The sequence below is a fragment of the Cloeon dipterum genome, chromosome X (assembly GCF_949628265.1).
Source record: "Cloeon dipterum chromosome X, ieCloDipt1.1, whole genome shotgun sequence".
NCBI classification, from domain to species: Eukaryota; Metazoa; Arthropoda; class Insecta; order Ephemeroptera; family Baetidae; genus Cloeon; species Cloeon dipterum.
Window position 1 is genome coordinate 18154596 of NC_088790.1, and position 24288 is coordinate 18178883.

The 24288-nt window shown below is 39.0% G+C and overlaps 1 protein-coding gene across 1 annotated transcript; it reads left to right on the forward strand.

Moving 5' to 3' along the window:
* The first annotated feature begins 276 nt into the window (after positions 1-276).
* On the forward strand, positions 277-8350 carry Vps15 (vacuolar protein sorting 15). The gene is made up of 24 exons (XM_065493921.1): positions 277-453; positions 515-695; positions 1061-1210; positions 1261-1433; positions 1618-1849; positions 1905-2077; positions 2136-2343; positions 2391-2531; positions 2590-2666; positions 2922-3124; positions 3189-3337; positions 4068-4220; positions 4278-4397; positions 4450-4629; positions 4689-4832; positions 4888-5075; positions 5131-5252; positions 5527-5734; positions 5834-6049; positions 6120-6322; positions 6437-6562; positions 7083-7240; positions 7299-7477; positions 7977-8350. Exons 1-24 carry the CDS (start codon positions 362-364, stop codon positions 8206-8208), a joined length of 4008 nt encoding a protein of 1335 aa, XP_065349993.1. The 5' UTR covers positions 277-361; the 3' UTR covers positions 8209-8350.
* The last annotated feature ends 15938 nt before the right edge of the window (positions 8351-24288 follow it).

The window sequence follows — 24288 nt, forward strand, 5'->3', positions numbered from 1 at the left end:
CCATGCTAATGATAAAAATCATAAAAATAAAACAGCAATATTGCAGAAATTGTAAAAAAAACTATAAAATCCAATTTTTAAGTATTTTTTGTGATTTATTTCGGTCAAACCTGTTGTTTTTCTTTAACTAATAGCAGCAACAACCAGGCCAACTTCTTGCAAGCTCATGGAACGCACACAATCTTCCCGCCGCACGACTGCAGTGCAGCAGAACATAATACTCGTCTCTGAATGGTCGCTCTGGGCGCACGCGCTTTTGCATCTAAATACACTCGTCAGCTGTAAAATGTCAAGCGTAGTTCTCCAGCTCTCAGCAAAATTTGGCCCATTTTGACGCAAACACGCTGACTGAGTTTAAAATATGGGCAACCAACTGGTGGGCATAGCCCCGTCACAGATATTCCCAGTCGAACATTACCTGACCGAGCTAAACGACCTCGAGTTTGATGTCAAGTGAGTTAATCATAAAAATATCATTTTTCAAAGCAATGGTATCGTATTTTATTTTCCGCAGCCTGGGCAGTACCAGATTCCTTAAAGTGGCCCGTGCCAGGTCCCAGGAAGGACTTGTGGTTGTCAAGGTGTTTGCCATACATGATCCTACCTTACCGCTGGCCACCTACAAGGACAAGTTGGAGGATATCAGGAACAAATTGGCCCTCTCTGTGAATTGCCTTCCTTTTCAAAAAATCACGGTATGAAATAATTTCATTCACGTCACGTGCTGTATAATGTATCTGAGCAGTAGATATATATTTATTTATCTATCCAAGAATTTAGTTAAATTTTTAATTCAAGTCATTTAAAATTTAACACAGGAAGGAAAACTTTAAATCTTATTATTTTTAAGAATTTTGTGTGGCATTAATAAACTCCCTTTCGAGTGTATCTAGTTTTTTCCGGAATTAATTCAATTTTAATCTCATTCATGTTTCCTGCATACATAATGATTAAATGCATATCAGCACAAAGAAGCTTTGTTATTTAAGTAAAACTATTTTAATTAAACTAAACTCAATTAATTTTGCTCTCAAATTTAAAACTTCAACAACAATTTCAGCTCTCCGACAAATCTGGGCTAATGTTCAGAGAATATGTCAAGTGCAGTTTGTACGACAGAATTAGCACCAGGCCATTTTTGTGTTCCATTGAGAAAAGGTGGATTGCTTTCCAAGTTCTCTATGCTGTCTACCAATGCCACAACTTAGGGGTAGGTCAAGGTGGTTTTTGCCAATTCAAATTATTAATGATGGAGGTCAGGTCTGCCACGGTGACATCAAACTAGAAAACATCATGATCACCAGTTGGAATTGGGTCTTGCTGACTGATTTTGCACCTATCAAGCCGACCTACCTCCCAGAAGATAATCCAGCTGATTTTTCCTATTTCTTCGACACCTCTCGAAGAAGAACGTGCTACATCGCTCCTGAAAGGTAAAATTATTAAATTATTATTAATTTTTATTATTTAAAGTAATTTTTGGCTACAACCAAAAAGATAATCCTCCTAAAATTTTCCGAATTATTCATGAAAATATTGAAAATTGCAAAAATAAAAAGAGTGTGAATTTTGCAGTGAACTTAAATTCTGTGACTGATTGTAATTATTTTTGCGCAGGTTTATCAAAACGCTTACATCAGAAGCAAGCAGTCAGCTACTTTTGCCTGAGGATGTTTATAAAAGAGGCGACCTTGTTCCATCAATGGACATTTTCTCCACTGGATGTGCTCTGACTGAATTGTTCACTGAAGGGCAACCTCCATTCGACTTCTCCCAGCTGCTCGCCTACCGGAGCGGGGACTACAGCCCTGTTAAGCTGCTGGAGAAAATTGACGATGAAAACACTCGCGTAAGTTTCTCGTTGCTGATACATTCTGGCCACATTTCTTAATTTATTGTTGTAGGATTTGCTGCGGACCATGATGGAAAAAGACCCAAATCAGAGACCTTCGGCTGAATTCATTTTAGCAGATCAGAAGGGAAAGTTATTCCCTTCATACTTTCATACCTTCCTACAATCCTACATGCTTATGCTCTCTTCGACACCTATACTTTCCCCTGACGAAAAGATCTCCAGGTTTGCTCTTTTCTAGACTCCTGTCAATTAGATTTTTTGGGAACATTTTACTTTGTAGATTATCCAAAGACATTAAGAACGTGATTAATCATCTGTGCGAATACGAAGAGGGCGTGGAAGGACTTGTCTTAATCACCTCATTGGTGACTTCGTGCATTCGAGGCTTGCACCACTGCTCCTCCAAACTGCAGGCGCTTGAAAGTCTAATGGATCTGGCTGAAAAAGCTTCCTCTGAGACTATTCTCGACCGAATCATTCCATATATTGTAAGACATGCCTGGATCTTTGACTCCTATAACTTTTTTTCTATCAGTTCTGCATGGTGGAAGACATTGAACCTAGAGTCAGAGTCTCTGCAGTGAATACGCTGACTTACTGTCTTGGTGCGGTCTCCCAGGTTCCTTGCAGCGATGCAAATGTTTTCCCAGAGTACATTCTTCCAAACCTTGCAAATGTAATGCTTGCTCAACATAGATATTTGTGTCTTTAATACTAATAGGAATGAGTTGCAGATTTATCAAGACAAGTCTGTTTTGGTGCGGGCCGCTTATGCGTCTAAAGTTTCAGAATTAGCTGAAATAGCCCTAAGGTAAAAATTGCATTCTTAAACCAACTATGATAAGTGGAGCCAATAATTCACATTTTTTCTTCTGTTTCTCTAAAACATGAAGAAAACGTCAAGGCTTTTAAATTGTAGATGTTTTTCTTAACTCTGGGCCTGTGGTAATGAGTGACTCATTAAATTTTCTCATTGATCTGGCTCACGGAAATTAAATATTCTATACAAGAATTCAAATTGAAAAACAAAGGCTGTCATAGCTAAAGTTGTTCATCAATGATTTAGGTTCCTGGAACAAAGTCAGCTGCATCCTGTGGTCAACATGGCTGAGGGTAACCGGCCTAGTTATGAGACTGAGCTGAACACGCTCACCGAAATGATCCAGCACACTGTGGAGCGCCTCCTTAAAGACCCCGACAACCTGGTCAGGCAGACACTTTTGGAGAATGGAATCACGAGGCTTTGCGTCTTCTTTGGCAAGCAACGAGGTAAAGTTAAGTGCGCGTGGATCTCTGGCAGTTGCAAGACTAAATATTTGCGTTTGAATTGCAGCTCACGATATCCTGCTTTCTCACATGGTCACGTTTCTTAATGAGAGGGAAGACAAGCACCTGCGTGGCGCATTCTTTGACAGCATTGTTGGCGTCGCCTCATATGTAGGGTGGCATGGCACCATTGCACTTTTGCCCTTACTTCAACAGGTGTGTATTTAATTTTTGACAGTGATGCTGCAGAAAAATTAAGATTTTGCCATTGCTTCATGAAAATTTTTAGAAGATTGTGTAAATCAAAATCGTAAATTAAAAATTTTGTTGTCTCTTGAAGAAGTGTTAAACATGGAAAAATTGGGATCGGTCAAAATTGCAATACAAAAAACAGTGCTGGATTTAATTTGTTGTTAGTCTCTCTCACTTTTTTACTATCGAATATAATGTTGTTGGCTAGCATTGTTGAGTGTCGCAGTGGTGCGAGATATTTTGAGAGTTTGGGGGATCTGTTCCTGCTGGCTGCCCATTGTCAGAGATGGCAAGTGGTAGTTAGCGGCTATTTGACTCCCAAATTTACCAGCAAGCCTGACTGGGATGTCACTGACGCTGACTCGCCAATTGCTGGTTTGCCACCTTTCCATAACGCTCAGAGAAAATGTTAAACGTTTCATTCGGTGGAACAAAAAGAAGGCCTTAGGAGGGGCCCAAGCTCCTTTGCGCCAACTTAGGTCCCATGTTATTCGCTAAGCGATGTTATTGGGACCTTAGCCCACAGGAATTGCTGAGCAAGGGTTCTAGTAAAAAATATTACTTCAATATAATGGCTGTCTTGAGATTTTGTTTTCCTATTCAAAATATTAAAAACTGCTACTGATTTAGTCTCTTCCATTATTTTTTCGAGTTAAATTTAAATTTCAAAATTCATTTTATATTTGTTCTCTAGGGCTTATCTGATCCAGAAGAGTTTGTGATGGTGAAAGCAATCAATGCTCTGACCTCTCTTACTGAACTTGGTCTGATCTCAAAGCTAAACACGTATGATACATTGCGAGACATGGTCAGCTATCTTGTCCATCCAAGTCTGTGGGTTAGACAGGTATGATTGTGCGATTGATTGTGATGATTGGTTTCAAAATTAAATCTCAACTTCTAGAGTGTTGTCGGTTACGTCAGCGCAGTGGCCCGAAAACTGGAGTTAATTGATGTACACTGTAAAGTTCAGTCACTCATAAAACCATACTTGGACAGCAGTCTCATCCAAGTGGACAAAGAAGTAAGTTTTACGTTTATTTTTATGATAATGTGTTGAAAATTTCTAATTTTAGTTTTTACTGCTGAGCGCTTTGAAACCACCTATTCCAAGGATAGTTTTCGACAGTGTGGTTAAGTGCAATGATATTGCGCTGTTCATAGAAACTCTGAAAACTAGAAAGACGCACAGGGAAAAGTTGAAAATTGGGCATATGCCCTCACTCCAAGAGACCCAGAAACAACCTCTTTCATCGGTATATCTATATGTTCTCTAGAATTCACATCGATTTTATCGCTGATTTATTGTTAACAGCTCTTCAGGAGACTTATTTCAGAGGGTATGACTGAGGAAGTTGAGGAATACCTGCTCACCATGTCTGTCGATTTGACCAAAATCCACGAGAGGAAGAACAACCTGGACATTGCGGCTGGCAAGAAATTGCAAATGGAGGGAATTGTATTTTGGCCCTGATTTAATGTAAGACCATATTACTTTACTCTTTTGTTCGCAGGTGAATCTTCCTGCCTTGAATGTGCAGACGCATTCCATTATTCTAGTTAATCCAGTCAAAACTGATGCTCAGCGAAACAGGACAAAGAAGCTAGAGCCCCAGTATTTTCCATCAAATGAAGACTGGCGTCCAAGTTACGGCGCAGAGCCGCAAAATATCGCCGTTAGGAAGTCTGAGTCTACTAGTGTGTAAGCTTAAAATCTGACCTTCCCGTAAAACATTTAAATTACCACTATTATGTAGCTCTCCATCAAGCAATCATTCTGGTAGCATGATGACTTCCCCAATGATGGACAGCGCTGTCCATGTGGTAGCTTCTCCAAAGGAAATTGATCACAGCTTGCAAGAAAAGTCTTTCATTCAATGTCAGTTTAATTTCTAATAACTTTTAGCCTACATCAAAGTATTTTCTACTTATTTCATTATATCTTCGTTGTATGGTTCATGTGTAGTTTGAATGTTGTTCTACATGTATTTTCGTAAAATTTCTGGTTTTATCTAGGGCTTAACTTATACTTTGCTGCAGATTAAAATTATAATTATAAAATTGTTATTATTGAAATTATAAAATTATAATATAATGAAACTATTCCCTTACAAAGAAGAATAAACGCTAATAGGTTCAATTCAAATTTTCAGATCGGTGTGCGCCCTGCAAGTCTGAGTTAAGGGAGTTAGTATCAAGAAAACAGGAGCAGTTCGCAGAGGCGTGCAGAGGAATGGGCACTGCTGAATGGAGTCTCGAGCAGCCGATTGCTTGGGAGTTGAGAAACATTCCACCACCTGGTTGGCGGCTGCGAGGACTCCTTGTTGCCCACCTCCATGAGCACAGGAGTGCTGTGAACAGGTTAAGACTATTTTCTCTTGTTAAAAAGGGGCCAGCGGGTATTATTAAAATACAAAGGAGTAGGGTTCAAAATTATTTTCAAACTGCTTTTAATTTCAGGATTGTAACAATCCCCGAGAGTACGTGCTTTGCCAGTTGTTCAAATGATGGCTGGATTAAAATTTGGGACTGTGCTAAGATGGAAGGGAAGAACGTCGCAAACAAATCAGTTCAAAGTCTGCACCAGCTTGGGGGACCATTAGTTGGTCTTGCGCCTTGCGAAGGCAATATGTCCCTTGCTAGTGCCTCTCAAAATGGATTGGTGTTTGTTGCAAGGTAAAGAAATTTAATCTTAATTTTAGACTGTTTTTACAAGTCTGTTATTTGTTCTTCACAATCATTTAAGGACTGCGCAAGGAAGTAGCAAAATGCTGGTCACCCAGACCAGGCAGCTTGATCCCAATGAAGAAGGTTTTGCCGTTGATGTCGGCCACTTTGATTCTGGCTCACAATCTGTTGTTGTCTATGCAACATTATATGGTTCGCTCATAGGCTGGGACTTGAGAAGTCCCAACATAGCGTGGAAAATGGAGAATGATTTAAAGCACGGTTAGTATTATTTGTATTTCACAGTCCGTTCAAAGTTCAAATATACTCGCGTGTTTGAATGTCAAAACTCTTTGTAGCCACATATTTTAAAAGTTGGTGATGCTCCTATTGCAGGTGTCATTACTTCTTTCTGTGTTGATTCACGCCACAGCTGGCTGACCTTGGGAACAAACTGTGGCTTCCATATTTGCTGGGATTTGCGGTTTCAACTGCCTTTGACTATTGTTCAACATCCACTTGGTATGTACATTCACTGCGTATTCAGCTACTAAATCTGATCCTTAATTACTGAAAAACTCAATTTTTCAACACTCCTTTTTTCATTCCTGTCATATTTGGAGTGATGCACTCTTTATTTGCTCAACAAATCAGTAAAACCTGCAAAAGAAGAATAAAAATTAAGGAAATCCTATTATTTGCACGAGTCTTCCTTAAAATATTATCACTTTATTAATTTTTTTGAACTTTGACTTCATCTGGAAGAGAGCTGGAATTATGACCAGACCGTGAAAAGCGTTTTCAGGATCCTAACTGAATTTAAAGAAAAAAAAATTCAAAATTAGCTTTAATTTACCTGTTCCTTCAACTTCTTGAGCAAGATGTTACAAAAATTGACTGGTGAAGAATTTGAGAAACCAGCAGAGGCATTTTAAAAAGAAATTAAAAATTAAACTTGGCTTATTTTCATGCGATGATTGAAACAGTTGGAAATATTAGAATATCTGGCACGTTCATCTCAAAACAACTAAATCTTGGACAGGTTCCAGAGTGCGCAGGCTGGCCAAGCATCCGACCGAGTCTTCTTGGGTGCTCTCTGCAGTTCAAGGCAACAATGAGGTTTCAATGTGGAATATGGAGACCGGATTCAGACAGGTTGTGCTGTGGGCAAGCAACACGCCGCCCCTCTCACAGTCGCAGGTGAGATATTTGGAAGCGTATCATTGAACCAAAGAGGAAAAAACCTTGGAATTTTCAGGCATCTTCTAACTCTGTGTGCGGAATGTACACTGGGCTGGCTGATAGAGGGGCACCCTTCTTGCTGACGGGCGGCTCGGACATGAGAGTTCGCTTCTGGGACCTGGAAGCACCCACTGACTCCTTTATCCCCATCACAGCAGCCAATGAAACCATTCCTCAAGGATGCGTGACATACAGGTCAATTTTTTTTAAGACGCATTTAAAAATTGATGTTTTTGTTAAATATGCAACTAATACCAACTGGTCTGACTTAAAACCCCTATAATAATTATTTAGAAAAGTCCAGGAAGATATAAAAATTAATTTTAACCCAAATTGCAAAAAATTAGTATTAATCGAATTAATTGATATTTTGCAACGCCAAGTATCCATTATTTCATAAGTTCCAAGCAAGAAAAAATGTTTGGAATTTTTATTGAATTTTGATAAAGTCAGAACGACTTGTATTTTTTATAATTGGATTGATATTGACGATTTTCTTTTATGGCTATATCTAAATACGTTTTTATACTTGTTTATTCTAGCTAATCAATGCGTCAAAATAAACAATTAAAAGAAAATACGGCAGGAAAAGGCATGTCACTTGCTATTTCTAGGTATTTATGACCTAGAAAAGTTGTAAAATTAAGAAAGATTGGTGAAAAACTTTTGAAAATATACTACTTTTTTGTTACAGTACGCGGCTAGTTGACGGCACTAACGTAGTGCATGAGCTTATCAACAAACCAACGACGCGCCACGCGTCCGGTACACGCGCCGTTGGCCCTGAAGTAGATGTCCCGCGTCCTGGGCCAGAACAGCCAGCTGCTGGACACCAAGACTGGATCAGCGACATCACCATGTGTCAAGCGTCCCAGCATTTCATGGTGACTGGTTCCAGAGACGGAGTCATCAAGGTTTGGAAGTGAAAACTTATTAATAATCCTGCTACTGTGATAGAAGCGCCCGAACAATATTTTTGGTCATTCGTTGGCTTAAAATTTTTTGTAATCTTTGGTGTTACGACATCTCTTCTTTTAATGGAAGTCGAATAAATGTCGATATTATATATTATTCTGATTTGATTTATGGGTGATCAAACGGAGAATTTCGCATCGCAGGCAATAAAGTGGATTAACTGAACGTGTGGCATCCATCCAAGAAAGTGAATTCAAGGACGTGGGAGAAACGGTTCATCAAAATTCATGGCACACAACATCGCTTGAACTTTAGCGGAAAGATTTTTGCAAGACTTGTGCTTCCACAGCGGCTGAGTTTGTTTTATTAATTTTAGTTACACAAAGAAAACTCTTGTTCCTCCTAGCAGCGCGCAAACAAACGCCTGTATCAACATCCCACATTCGCAGCAGAAAAAGTCGCGATTACTTTAACTCCCAATGCAGTCAACTACACGCTTAGTGGAATTCATGTAAATTGCACAGTTTCGCGCTCCTACACGCTTGCTATGCGTTTGTTTGCAGCACTCGATTTGCAGCTTTAATTTATATATAAGAGAGACATTTATTTTTACTTAAACATTTCAAAGATATACATAGTAGACAATCTAGTTTCCTGTTTATGGATTTTTTTCAGAAAAACAAAACAAATGTACATATTTTTGTGCATCGATTGTAATTGGGCTTATGGTAAATGTCTGATGAGCCAACATCGCATATTTTATTAAATTTAAAGAAAAATACAATTCAATTTGATGCAAGGCAGTTGTCCTCTCTAATTCAACTAAATCTAAACGTCACGATTTAATGGACTAATTTCTTAACCATATTCAAATATTTGGCATACTGATGAATTTGAATTTTTAAAAATGGCTGAATGCTTCTGACTTTTTTGACTTGTAACAAAGCAGCAAGTTTCTTTAAAACTTATTGTTAGTGTTTAACAGCGAGATTTTTGTTTAATTAAAGTAATTATTGAATAGTTTGGATCTACAAAGATTTTCTCATGATGGACGCTACTAGTGATATATGGTGAGGAAAAAATCAAATCATGCGCTCTTGTATGGTACAGCGGTTATTTTGACCAGTGGGCCTTATCAGCGTTACTTAACCTCAAAAACAAAATTCTTACCATAGTATGAATTTTACTAATTTAAATTTCATAAAAGTTTTCTAAATGCAAGCGCATTTTGAGTCAGTTAGGCATATTCATTTTTCCGTGTTGGTTCTCGGTGGGATGCGGAATGAAAAGCGACTGTTTCTCAGTTGTATTTGCAAGAAAATAAATTCCAGCGGCTCCATCTGCGTGTTTCACCTATGTTTGCTTTAACTTACACTGAAACCGTGCAACCAACTTTCGTCGTCCACACGCATGGCTGCTCCTAACTTGCTACCGCAGCAGAGAGGAAGAGAGACGATTGTTTCCTGCCTCACCGTCGGCCAGTGCGCAAAAGTTTGCCACCTTCTGCAGGGCCAGGGATGGGGTGTGTGTACGTGCGCGCCGTTATTATCTCGTTATAATGCTCCTGCGCGCGTCAGACTCAATTTTGAAACTAAATAAGATGCCTTCGAGCTGCTCCTCTTTACGTCCGTTCTCTCGCTTTGAAGCTTCGCTGCTAAAGTTAATTCGGCTTTTATTAGAGTACTCTTTTACAAGGTAAATGGAAAAATAATGAATAACTAATGCGGCTCTCTCAAAATGAAATTTTCCAGGATTCTCTTTAATTCAATTATTTTTTCCACTTAGCTGCTCAGGCGTAAACTCCAACTTTAAAGGATCAATAATAGGATAAAAAATGCAACACAGAAAAAGGGAATATTTTTGAAATTTTTGTTTTATTTATAAAAATAGACAGAACATTTATTTTGTACATTAGGAACAGAAAAATATCTTTTTCGCGCATCTACAACCGTAACCATTCCACCTGGTTGCACAAACTCAAGTGAAACAAACCTTACACAAGAAACTATGAACAGATATTACGCAAAAATGCAGTCTTTGCAATCTCCGATGGCACGATGCTAAAGAGAGTATCTTGAGGTTCTCATCCAGCGTAGGAGCAGAGCGGGGCCGAAGGGTACGGGGCCCGGCCTGGAAAGGCGTACGGATCGACGTTGTGGCCGCGGCAAAGGTGGTCGTACCTGCTGCGGCCCTTGCGCTGGCTGTTGGCCGTCACAGGTCGCTGGGTGGCCGCCGACGGTTGCAGGAAGCCCAGCAGGCCCTGCTGGCCGAAGATGGGTCCGGCGTCAGCCCCGACGAGCACCACCACGAAGAGGAAGAGGAGCGCAAACAGACGTGATCGCATCGTGAAAAAGCTTTGTGCCGCGGAGGCGCCCAATTTCGCTCTTATAGCTCGGCCTGCGACCTTCGGCTACTGCTGCTGCACGGTGGAGGAGGCGGGCGCTGATAAGTCGCGGTTTGAGGAAATACCGCACGGTTGGGAGGGGATCTCCGGCTCCGCTCACACGTTCTATCTTTAGGCACTGGTCAGCGCTGCATTTTTTCGAGACGATTCTTTTCGGTGGTGACTTTGGTACTGAGGCCAAACAGAATTATCACAAATGCCCTCCAAGTTGTTTGCGTTTAAATTTTCTATTGCGTTATATATTTAATTTTATCCTTCAATTTAAGTATTTGTAATTCTTAATACAGGAAACATAACCAAATTTTTAAACAGAAAGCCAGTGATGAAACTTAAGACTCCTGCTCTTTATTTTAAAGAGGAACTCAATATTGTTTTTTTTTCAAACAATCATCTTTTTAAAAATATGAATCAAGTAAGAGTCTTGAACATTTAAAAAAATGTTTTTTAAAGAAATTTTTACTTCAGATACAAGCACTTCCCAGCAGCATCGTTCTAAATACAGTATGAAGTTTGAATTGATCGAATCAATTTTCTGCTGAGTCTGTAGCATTTCACCTCTTTTGTTACAAGAAGTGCTATAAAATATAGACAGATAATGTATCTCGAAATAAATTCCATTATATTTACAATTCTGTGGCACATACACCTGATATCACGGCATTATCATAACAAAAGCACGTTCAGCTCGCACTCGCCGGTTTTCGCTCTCAATAATGTGTAATCTTGCTCCATTGACACGTGAGATAATATGGAATCGATCTTAATTCGCAAATTGAAGAAATTACTTAGACATTTGATTCTTCCTTAGCCAAATGGTAAACACATCTCTACAATCATGATGACACAAGTTATTTCCGCAAAATTAATTAAACCCGGTTTTGTTGAATTAGGATTATATTTTGGGAGGCTCTTGAAAAGAGCTTGTTGATTATGCGTACTGGAAAATTGTACCTTTAATAGGTCCAATTGTGTGTAATAAGAGTATGTGGTCATTTTTTCGTGATCCAAACATTTAAAACTTTTTCTCGGCGACAAGATAATAATATTTAGTGATTATTCCTGAGTGTTTAAGATTAATAATAATTTAATTTTTTCCGTATAGTGAGATCAACAAACGTTTCGTCTCACAAATGCTTGAAGAAGCAGGTCCTTCCCCTTTTTACAATTTAATTTAATTCATTCAATCGAGACAGTAAACCTATTTACGAATGAGTCATCACAAATCTCCTTATTTATTTCAGACCATCACTCATCTCGCAGCAAGGTCAACAGGAGGAAAGTCACCCCTCGTTATTCGAATAGGGATTTCCGATTTAGGAACCCGCCGTACCGTTTAGTCATCACGGCTGAAACAATTATTGCACTAACCTCGCCATCTCCAAAAATCAGGAATTCGCGGCGACAAACGAAGTTTTCAGCAATAAATTATTCTCATCATGCGTAATGGACACAAAAAATGCGGACGGGCTGCAAGGTCGGCGCGTGAGTGAAGCCGCTTTTCTTTTCCTCAAGCTGAGCGAACTAGATCAGGAAGCGAGCTGCTGCGTAAATTTACGCGCGAGAAACGCAATTTGGCGTAATTTTTCGATGCACACCGACAACTTTTTAAAAATGACCTAGCTGTTGTGGTATGCGTGTTGTTTGTTGCGGCAATTAGAGCAATGACGAGCGATGTGTGAGCTGCGGTCGTGTGTCTTTTTTAAGGCCGTGCGTGCGCGTAATTGAAGTTGGTATGCAAATCAGATTAATTTTTGCTGTTTGCCTTTTTTCAGTCAAATTCGGACGAGGAGAGGCCTTAAGACTTCTAGGAACTGTCAGTTTTAAAAATCATACGATGGTTTAATTTATAGCAAAATGAACCAGGATTCGTGGCACAATTTATTTAATATATGTATAAAAGCATCAACCCCTGGACAGTATATACTTCACATTTTTAGGCAACTCAAGTAACATTTTATTCAAAAAGATATAAAATGAATGCATGAATGAATTTATTCATAAAACGCAAGCCACACTAATAATACAATCTTCCATATCAATTATTACAAAGATGATATTAAATATGTTATTTTGTACGAAATAGGCGTTCACTTTATTTAAAAGGGAAAAATTCAGAGAAGTTAGATTGGCAGCCTCTATTTACGAAGAAAATACAATAAAATCTAGCTCGCAATATAAAATGTTGCTATTTTTATGACAGCATTTAGGCACACATAAAAGCTAAAAAAATTATTCAAACCTAATTCTTAAGGGATAGTTATGAATAGATGTCCTTAAACGCGATAAAAATGAAAAACATACGCATCCTCTATCCTACAGCACAATAAAACTAGATAAAACATTTGCCAATGAACCATGATCTCTGCGGCTGAAATTGCAGCCGCTCTGCGGCACGTCCAGCATCCTCAGCATAATCCATACTGCTTCCACTTTCGCCTTCAATCGCGAAGTGTATCATCGAGAGCGAAAGTTCAATGCTTTATTTAGTTTGTATTTTGGTCTGTGTGTTGCATGTTTACGCGCTCCATGCGTGGCAATGACCCCCGAAGGCCGACTGGCGTGAAAATGGACCGAAAAAAGCTGCTGCAGCAGCGGCCGGTCAAGGTCACTCTCTCCATCGACACTCCGTCGGGCGAGAGTGCTCTTGTTATTCAGCCACTGCTCCCCGGCATGATTGCATAATTGAGCGTGTGTTGTGCGTGGTGTTTTGTAGCCGCGGCAATTCACTCTGATTTTTATGGTTCACGCTGCTGCTAAGGCTGCTTATTTCCCATTACTTGTTTATTCATGAATTGAAAAAGGCGGCGCACTTGACTTTGCTTCGAATTGGCCGTGACGGTATAATGGTTTAATTGTTGTTATCAAGAGGTTAATTAGGATCACGTGCTTGAATGATTGCAGTAACTTAATCGTCTGCGGCTGCTTAATATGACGTATAATATATTGCTAACACGAAAGAGGGTCGCGTTACGGAATATCCAGCATGATAGCTGGTCAATTATTCAAAATGTGTATGGCTAAATTTTAACTTTTTTAAAGAAATTAATTTAGTTTAGCATTTAATATCGGTAAACCTTAGCAGACTTATACAATATGTTGCAAAAAGATAAATATTTTTTTTCAAAATCTGAAATAACAATCAAATTAAAAATCCATCATATCGTTTCGTTTTACAATTTTTCGACATTTTGGCCTTCAATTCCCTGTTAATTTTCTATGGAAGTATACAGCAAATTGTAAAATCAATATAGCAATATCATATTATACTCAATTGCTGAAATATCATTAACATACCAGCATAAACCTAGTAAAATTAAATTACATTGCAAACGATCGGAAATTTTGCACGCCACTACGTCGCCATGAGCAATTTTTGTTCAGTTTAATTTGAGACCTTTGCTGCCAACAGAGAAAATTACCACAAGCACTCGAGCGTGCAAATCAACACAATTTCAATAGAAAGAGTCTATAACAAGCATGTGCGCATGTTTGAAAAAATGATCACGAGCTCCAATTTGATTCAATATCATGGAAGCAAATGAAGCATGGCGCAAATAATGTCCTAACTGCGCCACGATCTTAATTATAATGTTACCAGCTGTCGATATTTTTTTCTTTGGCATGCTCGAGTCTATTAATTTAAATAGGTATTTAAATAATCAAAGATCAATGCAACAACGTGTTTATTAAAATATTAATTTGAAAAACTCTGTTACTTCAGGCAGAAATCAAATCGAACGTTTTTGTGATAGGGCGAAGTCCCAATTTTAGAAACTCAACAACGTTACCTTCTTCTTTTTAATATCCTTGAACTGAATCTTATTTTTTTCGAGACCGAAACATCTGGTAAACATATTTTTTCCACCTTGACTCACATTATGAGCCATTAAATTTTGACAATAATCAGGACATAAATTTATCTCAAAATTTCAATTATTTATAAAATATAATAAAATCCGAAGATCAATTTCATCCATTTCTTGACTACCCTTCAATTTAACCAAACGTGCAAAAAAACTAATTTTTTAAAGATGCCCTCATTGGTTGATTTCAACTTGATCTTGCCGTAGATTAGAGTATGGGCGCAAAGCAAAACTTGTAGATAATTGAAGCCAATGAGGCAAGCTGAAATTAATTATGCTAAAATACAGCGCGTGTCTGGAACCCAGACTTGGTTTTAGCAATACGTAAGCACGTCCGTGCGAGAGCAAGGAGACAATTATTTTGCCCTGTTTTTGTCAAGTTCACCGAGGAAGAAGCCAGCCAGCTGCAGGACCGGCAATTAGAGTAATTCGCGAGCACCCGAGGGTTGAGCCGAGGCAACATCTGCAACGTACACACAGCGCAACCCGTTCCGCGTGCGCTCCGACTGAGGACGAGCGCGAATCTGCGCCTAATGTTTGCGTGCTTTTAATTAATTTGCTAATTCCGGCAGCGCACACACAGCAGACGAGAGCTGTGCAATGCAAAGTGCGCGTCTGCTTTCCAGCTGCGAAAAACTTTGCTCTTTAGAACCGTACTTTATATGTGGATTTGTGACAAAATTTTTATATCAAGTCAAAGATTTGTATTAAAACTTTAACTCAACTAATGATAAATTACTCTTGAAAATTTTTAAATTTGCCTCATGAGCTTACGTTTTGCTAAGCAATTCAATATGAAAATCAAATATTGAATTTTTAACAAACCTCGACTCTAAACATTGCATACATTCTCACTACTCCTCGCAAACCGAAATTTTAAAGAGAAGAAGACACGTCGGACGCTGTCACATTTATATTTGCTGCATATTTTACATTCAGCCTAACCGCCGTGGCCGTAGGATAAATGAGCACTCTCCTTTCGGAACACGCGCTCTCTCAGCATCACGTTCGTGCAATTTCACGCGCGGGCAAGAGGAAATGACATGGCTGAAATGAAATTTCACGATGCGGGTCTCCAATTCACGAATAAACGCGCAGCGTCTTAGAGTGTAACCAGGTGCGAAAATGATATCATATAAAGTTAACTAATTCCATATTTTCTGAACAACCAGTGCAATAAACGTGCCAAGAAGTTGTCTCCTTGGAAGGCTGACATTCTAAGTGCGAAGCATGGATCATTACGGCTTTACGACAGCTATTCAGCTATAATTATACGACTGTTTACAAGAGGCATAAAATTTGAGCATTAGATAGTATTTTATACACGCACGTGAATAACGTCCCTCCAGCATGTTATCTCGGAAGGATCTGGGCTTTCAAAGCCTAGAATTATTTAGTAAATTTGCTATTCACATCAACATACAAGAAATGACACTAACAAGAGTCATATCACTTCATATTTTATTTGATATCCAATCCCTTTTGCAGCCTTTTGCATAGAACCACATATTTAATTTTGTTCTTTGATAAGTAATCGGTAAAATCAGCTCCTTCATTCTTCAGAAACCAAATTTGATTGCAAACTATGTTTCTGAGTGACGAGACTGTAGAAATATATTTTTTGTTAAGAAAATAATGACTACAACATCCCTGTTATTTTTTATTACTACCAAAAATCCTTTGAATTGAATCAAACCTATCTTTAATTTTCTTTTCCTGTGTTCCCATAAGCATTTATTTGTATCAGTTAAAATCATTGATCAATGTGGTAACGCGATTTCGCTCTTCTTTTTATCTCTTGTTGGGACTCGCACACGATATAATTTCCTGCTTGATCGTTGCAGAGACTGGATGGTTTTAATTGGTCGAACTAATTCACGCGAGATACAAGGGGTGTCAGCGGCAGTTACGTCGATTGCAGGCGCGTAGGAGGTTCGCTCTCACTCTGCCGTCACGCGTTTTGATTTATGGCCGACGACACGGCACTAACGCTTCAGGTTCTTCATCAATACCCCGCCGGAGCACACAATTCCTTCCGACCGACGAGCTTGACGTTATCAAGCTGCTATATAGAGCGTCTTCCACACTCGTAAAATTTTGTCTCATTATCTCTGCTCAATAACTTATTACTACTTTGATAGAAGACACTCCTTTATGACGGGATGGGATTTTCCTGAAAAGTAAGTCCTTGAAAGCATTTCAAGATTTAACTTACTTACAATTTGATTAATCCGGTCAAAGAGGTTTTAAATAAAAATTTCTGCACTTCTCTGCCTGATACATTTGAGCCAAATTGGCTCGAATTTGCTTTGCAAATGTGTCCGTTAATATTTCAGCGGCAAACCTTCGCGGTTGGCGATTTTAGATGAAAACAAAAGTAAACTCTCCTCTGCGGACTAATTTAAATTTCTTTTGACGCCGGCTGGCTGGTTGCTGCAGTAAATTTTTGGCCTTTATAAAGCAGAAAACCCGGCTGGCCTGGTGAATATTCATGACAAGGGCATCTAGGGTCTAAATATGCACACGCTGTGAGCGATGGGATCGGCTAGAAGAATGAGAGGGCAAAATGTGGCCTGCCCTCAAGATGGCTGGAGACGCTGTTGCGAAAAACAGTCACATTAAAAACTAGATCAAAAAGCTTTCGTGGCAGGTAAATTATTTTTGTTTGCCATTTTTTTTAATTGAAATTCCATATCAGATGGTCAAAAAGGCTACCCCAAGAGAATTTCTAGCTTCTAAATATTCTAAAATCTTCTTATTGCTATCAATAAATTGAATTTATTGTCTTTCAACAAAAATCAATTTAGTTACTGCGATATTCTCCATTAAAACATTACTATACCAAAATTTCCAAAAATACAAAATTGCTTTTTTGATTTGCGATATTGTGTTGTTTTATCTGAGTGAATTCACGTCATGAATTGAACTTTGATTAATTATGAATATATTGCAAATAAATTATTCGAAACATTTAGCAAATCAGTTTTTTGCAAATATTTTGTGCAAAGAGAGACCACAGTTGGATCATAATTCTACTGAGGCTAAATTAGAAAATGAAGCGAACGCGTGTCTGGGAATACCGTGATAATTTGGGCCAGGGAGCATCAGGCCGACGCGGTGATTGCGGTGTGCTGCTGAAACAATTGTTGCTCGGCGGCGGCGGGAGGTTATTATTTTGGAGCCGAGCCAAAAAGCCGCCGCCGCCGATAAATATTCGACGACGAAGCCAGCCCTGCAATAGCCGGCTGGCGAAAAACGCAATCAATTTCGCAGTCGCACAATGAGCAAACCATAGCGATCTGAAAAAATCGGCCGTTTTGTCAACAAGCGGACAATGCGGGAGAAAATGAAGGCGTAGCAGTTTTTTGCTGTCGTTGTTGTTGTTGTTGTTGCGCTCGGCCAGGTGGGCTCTTCGAAGAAAAGCAATCTACTGTCTGCCCCTCTTCGCCCTTCGGATTGGCACAATGCGACATTTCGGATGTTGTCAGCTCTCTGCGAAGATATTTGGCCCCTTTCGCAAGGATTGGTGCGCAAAAGGAAATTCGATCAGACACGCTCTTTTCTGCAGCCCATATCCGCAGATTTCTGGGAATGACAAATTTTGCAGTTGTTTAAGGCATCAAGTCCAAGGTATACTGTTTCCTCATAAGATTCTTGTCAATCTCCATACATCATTTCAACCGAATTATATTTCAACAAATATTAAAAATAGTGCTACGATTAAATCAGATTGTTCATTTCCTTGTTTTCTTTCCCAATATTTTTTGACTTTATGATCAACAATTTTTTTTACCTTGCTTGAGATTTTCATGATACTGAATCAGGCTGTCTTGTTATGGTAAATGTACCAATGTAATTTTTAATGATCAACGATAACTTAAAAACAGAAGAAAAACATGGGACCATCAATTGAGATTGGAGTATGTATCTTAAAACCATTTTAACCCTCAAAGCCATCGGAGTGACTGGTAATTTCAGATCAAAAATATTTCAGTGAATTATTTAAAAATATAAGATAAATCATCGCAATTTCAGAGCTAATTTCTACTTCTTATGGAAAGTTTTGTTCATAAGAAAAAACTCCTATATTTTTTGTATTGAAATCTTTGAAATTGTTTAAATTTAGGTGTTATTTTAAAATACATTTTCAAGCGTGATAATATTCAAGAAAAATATTTTTTTTAAACACGAACAAAATTTAAGGATTGTTTCCCGCAAAATACATCATTTAAGGTTTATGTTTATTTATGCAAATAAACAATGGTGCATAAATATCGTTTTGAACCGCATTTTTTGCTCGTTATAAAGAGGTCCAACTTTAATCTACTATTTCCGGTATTTCCAGGAAAAATGTGAAAATTTCACAGCCCCAAAATACAATTTGACAATCGCATCAAATGCGGGAGAGCTGTGTTTGCGTTTGAATATTTCCATCTCAGATCGGCGCAAAGTACGGCTCACGAAATATTTATGATTGATAGGGGCTGGAAAAGTACACCCGTGAGAGGGCAAACACGGGCCACGAAAAGCCTCAAATCGGCTTTCAGCCGCGAGCAGTCATTCGCGAGCCATGGTTTATGCAGCATTCACCGACTGGTGACGCTGGCAATTCACTCGCAGCATTAGGAATTTATGGCAACCGAGACCAGCAGACGCATTTTCTCGAAAGCTCGCACGAACTCTGCTCGCCTCTGGATATGAACAAACGGAGTTGTGTATTTGCGACGACTGTTGCTTTGTTCTTCTGAATTCTACAAGGGCGACAAGCCCCCTGGGACATTGTCCGTGAAACTTTAGTCACTATGTAGGTGTTTATTAAAAATGCGACTATTCTGTTCTTCCATCGCTGTGCTCCGCCCCGGCTCAACTCACCTTCTTATGTTTATCGCACAATGATGCGAATTTTCCATGGGAAAATTTAAGTGTTTGAGCTTCTTCCCGTCGAATTTTCGAACATACCACTTTTATATTTACAACGATCATCTTCACTTCAATAATAGGTCATCAAATCAGCAATTTCAAGCTTTAAACAAGCTGGAAACTAATGTGTAAGTAAATATGCTAAACAATTTGGTTTACTTCGTTTTATTGCAGTTTTATACTTTTTGACTGATATTTTTGAGCTCTTGTTGTTGGTTATCGAGACCATTATTGGTGCGTGAGAAATCGGTTTCATGGTATGTGACATTCCTATTTACCTGTTTCGTTCCTGAGAACAAAGATAATATTAGTAGCGGTTATTTTAATTTGCCACTTAATTTCGTTTAAGTAAAAACACCAACAGTTCCACACACGTTAAAGAAAATAATTGTCCACAATGATAACAAGGAAATAACTAGTTGGAAAAAAATTGTCTTTGAAATAAAATTACTCATGCAAATACTGAGCTGAACATGATGTGAAAATGGTATTTTTAAACAATCTGAAACAGAGAAAACTTGTCTTAAATCGAAATTTTAGCTATAGAGCACCGTCTAAAATAATTTTTAATTGTTATCAGCACCACTCTGATATTATTTTTATAGTTGCGGCAAGAGATCTTTTCAGTAATTGATCGTGTTTTTCTAGCCCTGCATGCCCATTTTTCTTATTTATTTCACGAACATACTTTATAGTAACACAATAAACAAGTATTTAGACACAAGTTGAAAAATTTTAAAAAGTGAACGAATTGTGCAAAATATTTCTAAATGCGCTAGCTTAACATTTTAGAAAAAAATGACCGCTAAATAATTTTACCGGGAGCTGTACATTAGCTTGCTTTTACGCCAGTCTTCCGGCACGTTGCCAAACCGAGTTTGAAAAATTGCACGGGGCTGACGCTAGTGCGGCAAAATTGCACACAGGATCAAAATGCGCGGCACTGTGACCTCTCCGGCCGCGGCCTCTTGGAAACGGAGAGTGTGCCAGCAGCAGCAAATATTCATTAACGAGCTTTTAATATCGCCGCATTAAACACGCTCGGCTTCCGAGAGGAAATTTCCCGCGCGGCTGCAATCCGCCGCGTGAAATATTAACAAGCAGCAACGCGAGCAAGCGCCTGTCAGCTCGCGGTTATGCAACCTGCTCGGCACTCCCGCCCGACATGTTGCATATGCATTTTTAACGCCCACCTTAATGATTCTCCGAATTAGCGCGACAGGATTCGAGAGAGGCGTTCCCGCCTATCGTAAATTTCGATTCGGCTCCGTGGGGAAAACGAACGGACGAAAAAATTCCGTGACGTCGGGCGTAATTAGCTTGATTACTGGCCTCGAGCTAACTTTCAGATGCTATCTCGCTGCTTTTTTTGGAATGCACCCATTTCGATTTTTGTGCTTATAAACCAGAAAAGCATATTTACATTTGCATAATATTTTAATTAAAATAAAAAGCGGCAATTTTTTTCCAAACATATCGTGGAATATAATGGTTTACAAAATACATCAATTAGCATCTGACGTTGTAAATGATCGTTTGTTTAGTAGCGTGACGGCAACAAATTCATCACTTGCCGGCACAACAGTGCGAGGCTTAATTTGTCATCGAGTATTCCATTTTGCAAGTTCGCTCCCATCAGCAGTGGATTTAAAACAATTTAGTATTTTCCATTGCTGAATTTCATTTTATTCCCGAATGAGTGAGTCAAGCGATTGACCAAACCAGAGAATAATTATAAAACGCACTCGGCCGGAAAAATTGGAACCAAAGTGAATGTACGTTCGCGCTCAGACAAACAGGCAAACATAAAAAAACTGGTTTGGTCTGCGCGTTTTGCCTTCAGCTCGATTTAATTGCCACCCGAGACTCAATTTATCAGCCACGGAAACGAGCTGCCGGAATTCCACCACTATTTTTCAGCGACGATTAATCGGCCCCCGACAATTAATAACGCAAACGCCAGCAGACGAGAGCAAAACAAAAGGGAGAGGGAGGCGGTGTGTTCCCTGAATCCGAAAGTGTCAGTCAGTCTAATGGCCTGTGTCAATTATCGTCAATTCTGTGGCCAGAATTGGACGCGCGCCTGTCAGATAGGCCAATCTCAATAATTCACTCTGCATGTCCAGCAAACGCAAGATTTTGCCCTCTTTAAAAAAATGTGCAAAATATTATGAGAGAGGGTTACTAACAATGAACAAATTGCACAGAAATTTCAATGGCTTAGTTTTTTTAAATTTAAAAAAAAAAATAGTATGTAGTACAGTAAGTCATTAAATGACAAATTTTGTCATTCAATATGCTCGCAATTAAAAAAAGAATAAAGGCCGGTATATTATTAGTATGAATTCATAATATTGTAGGATTTTAGGCTTATTTGTTTAAATCTAAGGTCAAAATTATTACGATTTTCTAAAGTGAGTCTGTATTTTGCTTATTTAGTCTGGTGAGCATTTCATGTAACTTATGAAAAGCATGGCTTCAGGCTGGAAGTACCATGCCATAAATAAAATTTTCAACACTCGCGCATACCCTTTACCTCCGCGTGCATTAATTAAGCAAATTCTCGGCCGGGCAACTGTAACTATAACATTGGGGTGTTTGGCGTTTCACGGTGCTCTGAATAATACGTACACAGGCATTTTTCTCTTGTTGTCTCTGACCTTTTTACGACACACTGAGCCGACGTCACCATGGCAACAGTGCGGCTCATCATCGAAGGCCAGTAGGAGCAGAAGTAGCCCTCGTCTTTGCTTTCTTTACAAGGCACGTGCGTCGATTAAAATTCGCACTTTTAATTCTCTCTGCCGCACGATCTTGGAGGTACATACTTGTTGGCTGAAAACCAGCGGGCTAGCACCTGTTCCCACAGCAGCTTCTACTGCGGTGCGCATATAAAATTTAATTAGCCGCTCGTTTGGACCAATGGCGTTGCTTAGTGTGAATTCCCCAGCCTGGTCCAAAATGTTTCGTCCATTTCCGCAGGTAAAATATTTAGGAGTTAAATGGTTAAGGATAATTTTGACCTTTTATTCAGCAAAAATACTACTAATTTTCCATTTGAGAGACCTCTAACGCAAAAAAAGGTTTGAAATATTGGAAATTGGAGAGACCTATTCAGAAATTAATAAACTTCTACCAAATTTGAGGCTTCCATTATGAAGCGCTTTGTGGCGAGAGCGATAATATGCTTTTTGTGCTCTGACCCGGCTGTGCCAATTCATTGTAAGCCGATTTGCGCACGATTTTAGCAATAAAAAATTGATCCATAGTCCGCTTGGATGCAAACAACAGAGACGATTTGGATGGTTTCAGGTCCCAAGCGATTCAATGCAGAGGCATTTAAATTTTTAGGGTCAAAGCGGAACCTCGACGTTTCTAGATAAATCGGGTTTATGGTCCTTTGGGACACAATGGAATTTTATTTTTGCTTTGGAATTTTTAATAATGAAATCAAATCACCCACTACTTACTGCTTTTGAAGGTTTAATTTTTGCCCGTGCATAATTTAATTAAGAACTTAGAATAGTGAGCAGAGTCACTTCAGTTGTTGCTACGAAAAAGAGAAAATAAATTACGAAGTTTAAAAGTACGGTCAAAATTGTTACTCTTCAAAATTAATTTGCACCAACAAGGAGCTCTTGAAAACCGACATTCTTCATCGAAATTGTCGGAGGTGGAGTAAGCTGAGCGAGCTTTCCGTGCAAGACTAGCACACCTGAAGTAGTGAAAACCGATTTGTTAACGCTCTTCGGAAGAAAGAGCTCAAAATAAACAGCTGCATTAGCAGAAGAAACTTTCCTTGTCGATACTCTATTATTTGTCAGCTGCAGCAATTTCGAGAGCGGCTGAGTTCTCCCCCGTTTGGTGATGAAGTGCGCCGCGCGTGCTTTATCCAACAATTCTGTTGCTCGGCTGTTAAAAGAGTTCGTGACTCAAATCAGTCTTTGCTTTTCCCGTTACAAACTGTGTGCAGTGTGTGAGAGAATAACAGCGATCCTTCTCGTATGCACAATTTATAACACACCCACCAGCTCTTGTTTTTGTCTCGTCTATTCTCTTTCCTTTTATTCCTGAGTGCTGAACAGCCGCAATTGCTTTTGATTTTCGATCACGCGTGGCAGATTGATTTTTACCAGAGGCATCCACTTTTACTGTAAAAGTTATCTTTTTATCATTATTATGCTTACATTCATAATCTGAGATATTGTTTTTAGAAGGCATTGAAATTTTTGTCCAACTAAACTGCATACAAAAATCGAATTCTCGCTACTCCTCTAGCAAATTATTTTTTTAAACATGTTCATTATTCATTTCATGTAATTTAGTATTTAAAAAAATTAACTATACGCACATAGTTGAAGCGAGCAAAAAGAGAAAATTGTAGCAACTAAATCTAAAAAACGTCTTTCCTTCTTTCTTAGAGCAAATTGTACTCATTTGAGTTTTAAATTCGGCTGCTTCTCCGCAGCTGCTCTTAGTAAGCAAAATTTGTTCCAATTTTCTCCGACGAAACGCAATTTGTTCGCGTTGCGAACGCGACTTAAGTCTGATTGTGCCGCCTGTTGGCGCAATAGTTCTGGAAATAAAGCGAAAGTGCAGCTGCTGCGAGACGAGCGAGAGCTACTAATTCGTCCGCACGCGTCGACCTCCTTTCGGCCCAGATGTACCTGCGCAGGGCGAAAGTTATTCTATGCAGACCCCTTGCTCTATTACGCATCCCGAGAAATGAAAATGCACCCCTTTGCAAGGGACAGGAATTTCATTTGAATTTCATCAAACTGCGGTGTTTCGGAGAAAGGTGGAATGCACTCTAGGCCAAGAGCGCCGTCACTAAGTTGAAATAGCGTGAGAACTTTGCACCCTACTCGGACAGGAATCTTCCTCCTTGGAGCCCTATGTAAATT

Coding starts and splice junctions, on each gene's coding strand:
- Vps15 (XM_065493921.1), top strand. CDS start 362: ATGGGCAACCAACTGGTGGGCATAGCCCCGTCACAGATATTCCCAGTC. Junction 4,630..4,688: donor AGAAACAACCTCTTTCATCG/GTATATCTATAT, acceptor TATTGTTAACAG/CTCTTCAGGAGACTTATTTC. Junction 5,253..5,526: donor AGAAAAGTCTTTCATTCAAT/GTCAGTTTAATT, acceptor TCAAATTTTCAG/ATCGGTGTGCGCCCTGCAAG.